The sequence below is a fragment of the Oryzias melastigma genome, unplaced genomic scaffold (genome assembly GCF_002922805.2).
Source record: "Oryzias melastigma strain HK-1 unplaced genomic scaffold, ASM292280v2 sc00254, whole genome shotgun sequence".
NCBI classification, from domain to species: Eukaryota; Metazoa; Chordata; class Actinopteri; order Beloniformes; family Adrianichthyidae; genus Oryzias; species Oryzias melastigma.
This window is the reverse complement of record NW_023416892.1, coordinates 452,692-463,628: the sequence shown is the minus strand read 5'-3', so window position 1 is coordinate 463,628 and position 10,937 is coordinate 452,692. Positions and strand designations below refer to the sequence as shown.

At 49.6% G+C, this 10,937-nt stretch overlaps 2 protein-coding genes across 4 annotated transcripts; one reads left to right on the top strand and one right to left on the bottom strand.

Moving 5' to 3' along the window:
• Positions 1–1,658: 1,658 nt before the first annotated feature.
• Positions 1,659–5,838, bottom strand: LOC112142300 (sodium-dependent multivitamin transporter; the record flags this gene model as incomplete). Its single annotated transcript, XM_024265578.2, is given in 8 exon segments — positions 1,659–1,799; positions 2,313–2,467; positions 2,539–2,606; positions 2,678–2,729; positions 3,149–3,214; positions 3,559–3,944; positions 5,567–5,627; positions 5,714–5,838. Coding segments are annotated over 6 exon segments (857 nt in total), but the record flags the coding sequence as incomplete, so codon positions are not given.
• Positions 5,839–6,497: 659 nt separating this feature from the next.
• On the top strand, positions 6,498–10,748 carry cenpo (centromere protein O). 3 transcript variants are annotated; one of them, XM_024265581.2, is made up of 6 exons: positions 6,498–7,798; positions 9,139–9,265; positions 9,403–9,502; positions 9,563–9,834; positions 9,939–10,098; positions 10,165–10,748. In XM_024265581.2, exons 2-6 carry the CDS (start codon positions 9,182–9,184, stop codon positions 10,272–10,274), a joined length of 726 nt encoding a protein of 241 aa, XP_024121349.1. In that variant the 5' UTR covers positions 6,498–7,798; positions 9,139–9,181; the 3' UTR covers positions 10,275–10,748. The 3 variants fall into 3 exon arrangements, with proteins under 3 accessions (XP_024121349.1, XP_024121348.1, XP_024121347.1); XM_024265580.2 differs by lacking the exon at positions 9,139–9,265 and having other exon boundaries at positions 6,506–7,577; positions 7,647–7,798; XM_024265579.2 differs by lacking the exon at positions 9,139–9,265 and having other exon boundaries at positions 6,510–7,577; positions 7,647–7,798; positions 9,394–9,502.
• Positions 10,749–10,937: the final 189 nt, after the last annotated feature.

Sequence of the window (10,937 nt, the reverse complement as noted above, 5' to 3'; positions counted from 1 at the left end):
TCACTCTCTAACTCACTCTCTAACTCACTCTCTAACTCACTCTCTCACGGTGGCCTCATTGTCAAGTTTCCTTTTTTATTCACAGTCCATATTTAGGAGTGGTATAGAAAGAGTCACAGAAGAGTTTACGACGACTCAGCCAATCACAATCCAGCACACAGATAATAGAAAATGAATAATAAACTAACATAAGCCGAAAACTTGAACTGGTCAGACTTTGGACACGCCTAGTTTATCAGTCTGGAACATACGTGTTGTCAGAAGTTCTGAGAGCGAAGACGCCATCAGCTTCAGGAACCACTCACCTGACGGCCTCCCTCTCCGTCCGGGAGCTCAGGTACCTCTGGACCTGAGCCTGGTTGACCCCGTACAACGACAGCATCAGGAAGACGCCCCCCACCCCGAGGGTCCAGAAGGTGTGTCTCTCTGTGGGATCCGGGTTCAGACTGAGGCCCACAAGAACAGAGTCCACCTTAGGCTCAGAGCAGAACTTCAGAGCAGAACTTCAGAGCAGAACTTCAGAGCAGAACTTTAGAGCAGAACTTCAGAGCAGAACTTCAGAGCAGAACTTTAGAGCAAAACTTCAGAGCAGAACTTCAGAGCAGAACTTTAGAGCAAAACTTCAGAGCAGAACTTTAGAGCAGAACTTCAGAGCAGAATCATAAAGAAACAATGTTGGAAGTTTAGCATCATCACTGTCAGGTGTGAACGTTGCTCTAAAGGGGCGGGGCCTGTCCACTAAAGTTCCAAACATACCAANGTAGTCTGTTTAGTTTTTAACTATTGTTCATATTTTGAAGCCCAATGAGGGAAATCTCTTTGTGATTTTGGGCTATATAAATAAAATTGAACTGAACTGAATTGAATCCAACCGCTCTCTAACTCGCTCTCTAACTCGCTCTCTAACTCGCTCTCTAACCCACTCTCTAACTCACTCTCTAACCCACTCTCTAACCCACTCTCTAACCCACTCTCTAATTCACTCTCTAACCCGCTCTCTAACTCGCTCTCTAACTCACTCTCTAACTCGCTCTCTAACTCGCTCTCTAACCCGCTCTCTAACCCGCTCTCTAACTCGCTCTCTAACTCACTCTCTAACCCACTCTCTAACTCACTCTCTAACCCGCTCTCTAACCCACTCTCTAACTCACTCTCTAACCCGCTCTCTAACTCACTCTCTAACTCACTCTCTAACCCACTCTCTAACCCACTCTCTAACTCACTCTCTAACTCACTCTCTAACCCACTCTCTAACTCACTCTCTAACTCACTCTCTAACCCACTCTCTAACCCACTCTCTAACTCACTCTCTAACCCGCTCTCTAACTCACTCTCTAACTCACTCTCTAACTCGCTCTCTAACCCGCTCTCTAACTCGCTCTCTAACTCGCTCTCTAACTCGGCGGCCTCATTGTCAACTTTCCTTTTTTATTCACAGTCCATATTTAGGAGTGGTATAGAAAGAGTCACAGAAGAGTTTACGACAACTCAGCCAATCACAATCCAGCACACAGATAATAGAAAATGAATAATAAACTAACATAAGCCGAAAACTTGAACTGGTCAGACTTTGGACACGCCTAGTTTATCAGTCTGGAACATACGTGTTGTCAGAAGTTCTGAGAGCGAAGACGCCATCAGCTTCAGGAACCACTCACCTGACGGCCTCCCTCTCCGTCCGGGAGCTCAGGTACCTCTGGACCTGAGCCTGGTTGACCCCGTACAACGACAGCATCAGGAAGACGCCCCCCACCCCGAGGGTCCAGAAGGTGTGTCTCTCTGTGGGATCCGGGTTCAGACTGAGGCCCACAAGAACAGAGTCCACCTTAGGCTCAGAGCAGAACTTTAGAGCAGAACTTCAGAGCAGAACTTAAGAGCAGAACTTTAGAGCAGAACTTTAGAGCAGAACTTCAGAGCAGAACTTCAGAGCAGAACTTTAGAGCAGAACTTCAGAGCAGAACTTCAGAGCAGAACTTCAGAGCAGAACTTCAGAGCAGAACTTCAGAGCAGAACTTCAGAGCAGAACTTTAGAGCAGAACTTCAGAGCAGAACTTCAGAGCAGAACTTTAGAGCAGAACTTCAGAGCAGAATCATAAAGAAACAATACTGGAAGTTTAGCATCATCACTGTCAGGTGTGAACGTTACTCTAAAGGGGCGGGGCCTGTCCACTAAAGTTCCAAACATACCAAACATGTTTACAACACAGCAACAGTTCACACACGTGTGAAGCGTTTCTGTTAGAGCGCAGGCGAGCGGTAAACTGTAATCTGATTACTTTAGAGCGGGGGAGGGGGTAAAGACTTCCACTCACTCCAGACCGGAGATGCGGTTTCCCTCCCACACCTTCCTCCACACCTCCGCCGGCCCGCCGGTCTTCTGGACCCCCACCACGATGACCGCCAGCTGCCCCGCGAACATCACCGCCGTCTGGAAGACGTCCGTCCAGATGACCGCCTTCAGCCCGCCCTGCCCAGCACACCAAACATCATCAGGTCATGGCCGGCGCCATTCCGGCGCCGCCCCGGCCCCGCACTCACCATGGTGGTGTAGAGCGTGCAGACCAGCCCGGTGGCCAGCACCGCCCCCCACAGCTGGAACCCCGTCGCTGAAAGACAGGCAGCGCGGCGCTGAAACTTCAGAGCGCTCTGCGGGGAACAAACGGGTCAGAGGGCGTACCTGCGTTCAGCGCGAAGGCCGGCGTGTACACGCACACCCCCATGTAGACCACCTGCAGACACACAGGAGGAAGACGGGGGCGGAGTCAGCTGCTGAGGACCGCCTCCTGACGGCGCTCCTGGAGGTCATCTGAGGAGATCTCAGAGAAACATCTACAGACTCGTCTCCATGGAGACGCTCGGCAGACCGCCATCTTTCCCCATCAGTCCAAATGAGGGCGGAGCCTTTAGCTGTCAGGACCTCCCTCTGGAGCAGGGGGGGTGAACTCCAGGCCTCGAGGTCCAACATCCAGCTGGGTTTTTAAAAAGCTGGCGTGGATCTACCGACCTGGATCAGGTGTTCCAGCAGGTCAGTGGAAACATGGAGGTCTGGAGTTCAACTCCCGGCTCCAGAGGAACCACAGCCCCCATACGTCTATGGGACCCCACCCTTTGAGGACCCACCGCCGCTCTCAACATGGAATGGACTCACCATTTGGAAGATGAAGGTCAGCGTTCCACAGACGCGCACGGCTTTGCTGAAACGCAGCTCCAGGTACTGAGAGACAAAAGAGGAGGGGCCTCAGATGCAGAGCAGACGTCTTGATGACATCACAGCACAGCTGGGGATCAAAGGGTCACCACGAGGTCACCAGGGGGTCACCACAAGGTCACCACGATGTCACAACGGGTGAGAATTCTAAAGCACCAAATCCGCCTGCTCACATCTGAAGCTGACAACGTCTGCTTTGAACTTGAGAGGTGAAGCTCCGCCCTCCTCTGCAGAGGAGAAACCCCGCCCCCTGTGTAGAGTTGGACCGCTGTCCTCCATCACTGACCATCTCAGTCATTTTCTTCCCTACCGTCACCATGACAACAGCCAGAAGCAGAATGACAGCACACCTGGTAGGCACTGGAGAGGCGGAGCCTGTACAGCAGCGGGATGAAAACGTGCGCCGGGATGAGCAGCCCGAGGACGTAAGCACAGCCGATGAACCAGTACTGCGTGCCGTGGGCGTAGACCTCTGCCGGAACGCCGATGATGGCCACGGCGGACTGGAAGGAGGCGATGAGCGACAGCGAGACCGGGAGGCAGCGCATGCTCCGGTCCGCCATCAGGAACTCCTGCGTGGTTCTCTGCCGGCCGCCGGACACGGCGTGGTACAGCCCGATGCCCGCAGAGGCCGCCAGCAGCAGGCCAAAGATGACGTAATCCGTCACCATGAAGAACGAGCCTTCCTGTCTGGGTTCCGGTCGCAGAGCGGGGGTCACATCCATCAGACGAGAACCTGGAGGGATGAGAAGGTTCTTCCTGAAACCCATCGAAACAGCAGGTTCTGCTCGGGTTCTGAACCTCATCAACCTCCATCCGTTAATAAAACAGTTACAATGATTTTTTCTAATCCATAATCCAAACACCAGAAGTGGAAACAAAATTAAAGTTGTGTCTGAATTCAAGTATCTTGGGATCCTGATCGATTCTGATCTGAAGTTTGAATCACAAATCAGAAGAGTCTGTAATCAGGTGAAGTTCAATTCATAAGGGTCCATAAGACCACAGTTATCATTACAGGCTGCTATGTTCATGAATGCTATGATCTTTTCACATATGACATATTGCATCACAACCTGGTCTCAGACAAATAGAACAATTCTGAAGCCGTTAGAAACCATTAAGATGTCACCATAGCCCTGTTTGACAGAAACTGTTAACCTGGAAGAATTCCATCAAGTATTCAAACCTTTGTCTGGTATATAAAATAATACATGGTTTGTCATCTCCTCCTAGTCAGTTTGTAACCGTTCGATCCAGCTCACATCGAGTCACACGAGGGTCAGCCGAGGAGATTGTATCGTCCCTCCATGGAAAAGAGTCTTTAGCCAAAAAACCTTCTCAGTTACAGCGACACAGGAATGAAGTCTGTCCCTCAGAACATCAGAGAACTGGGCTCACTGTTCAAAAACATCTTAAGAACCTGCTGGTGACACATCAGATATGTCAGCATCTATAATATTTTAATACCCAGAATATTCTCAGGTCTTTTAAATGTCTTCATGTTTCTTGTTTTCAAATGTCAATGTACGTTTTTACATGTGATTACTCTACAGCCCATTTTACAGTCAACTGTTATGATTCATTTGATTGTGTCTGCTCATTTTTATCTATTACTTTTGTAATTTATCTTATTGTGTGTGCTTATTTAACATTTTAAAAATGTTATATGTTTTCACTGTGCTTTACTGGTATTACATTTTGTTTTGATGATTTTACCATCAGTCCAGGGACAGCAGATGAAAAATAGCTTTTAACCTACTCTGGTGCTTTGGCAGGAATGCTTTTAATGTGAAAGTCCCTGTCAAATAAATAATAATAATCACGGTGCTGATGGACCACTGCAGGATCTCAGAAAGATCTGACTGGAGCACCTCTGAAGGTTCTGAAGGACTGTGAGGAGCTCAGGGAACCTCCTCCTCTCTGAGGTCCAACTCTGAAGAGAGTCCTGATCCAGTCTGGAGTCTGCGGCCTTCAGACGGGCCTTATCAGCCTGACAGTCTGAATGTGACTCTGACCTTTATCTGGCTGGAGGAACTCTGAACGTCTGCTGCTCAGGGACCAGAACCAGCAGGTTCTACGGGCTTCGTGGACCCACTGGAGCTTCAGAAATCCAGAGAACGTCTGGAGTTCTCTGAGGAACCTCCAGCAGAACATCTACAGGAACTCCAGCCGAACTCAGTCCAGAACGGTCCAGTTTCTGTGTGATTGAGGGAACCAGAACCTCTGCTCCTCGCTGGATCTGCAGGGTCAGGTTTGGGGCAGCAGTGGCGGGAACAGACCAGCGACCCGCGGCAGGACAAACAAACCTGTTCATCAAGCCCCCCGTCCTAAAAACTTTGGTCCAGTCCATCTTACCTTTAATCCGCGGTCATCCGGGTCGTGGCAGCCTCACGTGCGCCTTTTTCGCGGGATTTTTCTGCAGAAAAACGTTGATTTCATCAACTCTTTTCATGTCTCCGCTCAGCCGCGTGACCTCCGCTGACAGCTTCACCCCCCACCTACCGACGGGGTCGCGTGCTCCAGCGCTCCGCGGCGGCTCTCTATTTACTTCCGGGTATGACGCCGCTGACGTCACAGAAACACCCGAAACAAACCGCTTTTTTTCTTTCTCAGCTTTATTTAGACCGTAACAGAAGAACGGAACAAGAGAACGAGGTTTTACCGGATAGTTTTCTGTAACATGGGAAGAATTCAGAACGAAATGTAACTTTATACAAATATAATACAATTTAACATCTGAGTTACAATCATTATTAACGTTTAACTACTGTTGTAAACAAGGACATAAGTCATATTCACTTAGTACAAATTGGTAACAAAGAAAAACAAAAACAGACCGAGGAAGAAACCTAAAAGTTCAATTATAGAGCTAGTCCTACAGAAGGACACGTGTTGATCGTTTGCTGAGCTTTTCTATTTTATAAAGCAGACATTAATTTGAAATAGTTCCCGTTTCTATGAGAATAAATCATGTTTGTTCATTAAATTTGCTTTTGAGAATATGAAACTTAACGATGAATAAAAACATATTTCTACAGAAAAAACATGTGATTAAAACAATGAAAACCAAAAATGAGGCTTTTATTCTGAAGTTCTGCTTCTGAACTGTTTTCACCAGAGTGAGGTAAAGCTTTGACGCTGGAACAGTCCCACTGACATCCTCAAGCAGCTTCTGCTCCGGATGGAGTGGATTCTCGGAGGCCTCGGTCACCGGCGGGTCAGCCGCTGCTACAGACCCCCCCCCATAAAGAAAACTGATCTGAGGGACAAACTGATGAAGGAAAAGTGTTTATTTCACAAGATGTGTTCCAGCCAATCACTCTGAACGCGCGTTCTGATCAGCTGTTCTGTGATGTTCTATCCGAGTTGAAGGTGGTTCTGGAGAAGGATCCCAGAGCGAAGCAGACACGTCTCCATCCAGATTCCCTGAAGCGCTTGGAGGAATTTCCTGCAAGAAAACACAAAAACAGTTTCCCCCAAACATCATCCGAGACCCAAGACAAGCTCCGACACTCGGAGAGTCGTCCTCCCAGTCATCAAGTCTGGATCCAGGAGTCAGCTGCTGCATCCTGCAGAACAGATGGAGCTCTTCCTCTGGGGAATGCTCCAGAAGATCCAGATGTCTCCGTCTGCTCCATCTCATCCTGATCCCATATTATCATTCAGATTCAGAAAACCTTATTGGTCTCAGAGGGTTATTGATTTGTAGAACTTCCTGTGCAGTTTCACAAACAACACAATCACATCAAGTCAGACCTTCAGAGTTTAAAATGAGAGCTCCTGAGCTCCATACCAACAACGATATCACATCAACAATAACCCCAAAACACTTTATCTTCTTGAATTCTTTCCCCACATAAGTCCTCGTGAAGATGATCCAGTCCTCTAATCAGAGCAGATCCAGATGATCACGTGTCTGCCTCAGAAAAGGATCGATCAGCATCTTTGAAATGTGGAGATAAACGATCCACGTTTGAAGGACCGTCCAGAACTTTGTTTTGGACTTCTATCAGGACTGATCCGAACCTGTCACCAACAGATGATAAACAAAACCACGCTGAGGACGCTCCACTGCGGCTGCGCGCGACGCACCGGAAGTCCTGTCCCCTGGCGGAGCCGCTTACCGGAAGTTCTCGGATTTAGTGGAGATTTTTGGGTCTGGTTCCGAGGACCTTGACCCGAAACAGCCGCGGAGTTCCTGCTGACTCGCTTTGACCCCCGTAGACCAGAACCGTCGGTACAATCCGGGCTCCGCCCCTCCACCTCCGCCATCTTGCCCCGCCCCTTTAGGCGCCAAATCCAAACCGGCCATCCGAACTCCTACCGGTCCAGGCAAATCCCGCCATGGAGAATACGTCCACGAACGGTGCGTGACCGCGGGGGCTGCTGGGAAATGCTCCGCGCGGGTTCTCACGGACTGTTCTGCTCCGAACAGGAGTTCTGACCCACCTGAGCCTGCTGGAGGTTCGGGCCCTGAGCCGCGGAGGCCCGGAGCCGCAGCGGAGCCGCGTGAGGGAGCTGCGGGGGGAGGCGGAGGAGCTGCGCGGCGTCAGAGACCAGCTGGAGGCGGAGATCCGCGCGCGCAAGGTGGGTTCCGGTTCCGCTTTCTCCCCTTTGATCTTAAATGTCTTTAAACTATAGTACGTGGCGGGAAAAGCGTTCGGTGGATCTGATAACAAGCAGCTTCAGTCTGACAGGTGACGATCATGACCCAACCCGGTGACCTAGTGGGACAGTGTCCGCCCAGAGACTGGGAGGTTGTGGGTTCAAATCCAGGAGGAGTCTAGCAAAGACTGAACGTGAAGCGAACATCTGCTGCTGGAGGCTGAGAATCAGACGGATTTATGTCGTTTTCTGACCGGAACCGGAAGTGAACCCAGTCCGGAGAGACTTCTGGAGGATGAACCCTCAAACCAGCGGTGTCAAAGTCATGGCCCGGGGGCCGGATCCGGCCCTCCAGATCATTTTCTTTTATTCTTATTAAACCTTTAACACGTGAGGCGTGGCCGGCGACGTTTAAGCAGGAAATCTGAAACACCATCAACGTAATGCTAGCTTTTGGACCATTCTGGCATTTACTAAGATTTTTTAGGTTATTTTAGAGTTTCGCTATTAATACAGCTACATGCTAGCTGCTAGTTTTTTTATTTTAGTTTTTTAGGCTACTTTGGCATTTATTTTATCTGGCTATCAGCACTATCACCTTCAGCTATCAGCACTATCACCTTCAGCTATCAGCACTATCATCTTCAGCTATCAGCACTATCACCTTCAGCTATCAGCACTATCATCTTCAGCCATCAGCACTATCATCTTCAGCTATCAGCACTATCACCTTCAGCTATCAGCACTATCATCTTCAGCTATCAGCACTATCATCTTCAGCTATCTGCACTATCATCTTCAGCTATCAGCACTATCATCTTCAGCTATCAGCACTATCATCTTCAGCTATCAGCACTATCATCTTCAGCCATCAGCACTATCATCTTCAGCTATCAGCACTATCATCTTCAGCTATCAGCACTTTCACCTTCAGCAGCCAAATTCAGCTCCCAGCATTCACACTAGCATTATCGCAGGTAATGCTATATATCTAGTTCATAATTATGTTCAAAAGTTACAGTTTTAAAGTTTTAAAAATGTAGTTTCAGAGTGTTCTTGTTAATTTAACCTTTACTTTACCGGGAAATCCCTTTGAGATTAGAACTTTATTTAAGGGAGACCTGGGCCAAAAGGCATCAACACAACAACATAAAACTCAGTTAAAACAATTATAATAGAAATAAAATACAATTAAAATGAACCACAGGACAATGATTAAAAGGTTCATCAAGAGCGTTAGATCAAAAATGTTTTTCCTGTTCCACCCGTGACCTAAGGCGTGTTTTGGATTTTGGTCCCCTGTGTGACTGAGTTTCCCTTAGATCTACGTTAAACGTCCTGAACCTGGAGCAGAACCCGGACCGGATGGTCCTGAGCTTCCAGAACCCGCAGAGCAGGAAGCAGCAGACGGACGAGCTGCAGGAGGAACCGGGGCAGATGTTCCTGCAGGTCAAACTGGGTTTCAGCTCTGCAGCAGCTTGAACGTTCCCACGGTTCTGCAGAACCCGGGTTTTCGGACCCTAACTCCCCCCTCCAGCTCTGGAGGAGCCGCTGTAGCAAACATTTGTTTTTGTCAGCGTCTGCAGGAGCTCCGGTCGTCTGCAGACCCCCCTGCAGGAGAGCTGCTCCCGCTGATGCGCAGACACTCGGATCTGAAGCAGCGCCTTCACGTGCATCACCTGATAGGTACCTACAGCCCCCCCGCTCGCCTGTGAGGCGGCGTGAGGCTGACCTCTGCTGTCACAGGAGGATTCGACGCCGTGCGCACTCGCCAGGGCAGAGCGGTATGCGTGTTTGTGCAGACTGCATACGAGGGCGTCTTCCTGGAAACCTTCAACATGGAGCTGGAGCTGAAGCCACGCGTCCAGATTGGCCGCCACAACATCCCGCCCTTCATCCCCCTGCAGAGCCTGGCGGAGCAGAGCCACCTGCAGACGGACGCCGGGGCGTTTCTGAGCATGCTCAGTCAGCACCTCAACGCCTTCGTGGGCCGCAGACGGCAGCTGCAGCTGGTTCAGGTGGGAGGCTGCAGCGTTGATGCAGGCGGCTGCAGCGTCTGCGCAGGCGGCTGCAGCGTCTGCGCAGGCGGCTGCATCATTGGCCTGACCCTCTGTCCCTGCAGGAGCAGCACCGGTCGGTGGAGGTCATGGAGAGCAACCTGCTGTGCTCCGTCCTGGTGCTGCTGTTCACCGCGCCGCCGGAGAAGACGGCTCTGCTCTGCACGCTGAAGTACGCCGACCTCGGCAGCTGTCTGCCCGGCCAGGTCCACCTGGACTGTGAAGGTAGGACTGCGTCTGCGCATCCACAGCTGAAGGAGTCTGCGGCTCAAATACCTTTATTGTGTGCAGACAGTCGACTGCCAGAGTCTCCAGAGTGGAGGAGCTGCTGCGACACGCTGAGGAAGACGCCGCTGCACCGAGCGCTGGCCGGAATGAAGAAGAGCAGGATGATCCTTTAGCCTGAGGATCAGAGATCAGCGCCTGCAGCAGCGTCTGCAGCAACTGTTCAAATCTCTTTCAGCCTGCAGGTTAATGCATGCGCACGGACAACCTCAAGCATCTGGGCACAAATCCTCTTTCAGGCTGCATTTAGGAACCTGAGGAAAACTGGGAAACTGAGAGTTTGGTGAAGACATTTGTCAGTGAAAAATGTCCCAGCTTTGTGCAGATCCCCAAATGCTGAGGTCTGACTTGTGCACGCTCCCTCCACGTGCACGCTCCCTTTGTGAACTCTTCAGGTCAGACGACGATTTGCATCAGTTAAATGTTGAGTTCTTTGAACGCTGCGTTTGCTGCCGCGTGTAAACTTCTGTTGCGGCTCACCTTGTTTTGGTTGAAGCCTCTTAAGTCTGTTTGAATTTGTTTTCTATCAATAAAATATATAAATGATGAGTAACAAAAAAATAAATCATTAAAGAGTTTTTGAATCTAAATGTGATTCTCATTTTTCCCTCCTGGAAGTTTTTAGATATTCACTGATATTTTGCTCTGTTTTGTTGTTGCCATGACAACCACAGCTGCAGAGATGTGACGGGTGGGTAACGCTTTATATTAAGGTGTGCTTGTTAAGTATTAATAAGATATTAATAAGCATTAGTAAGATGCTTATAATTTGCTTATAT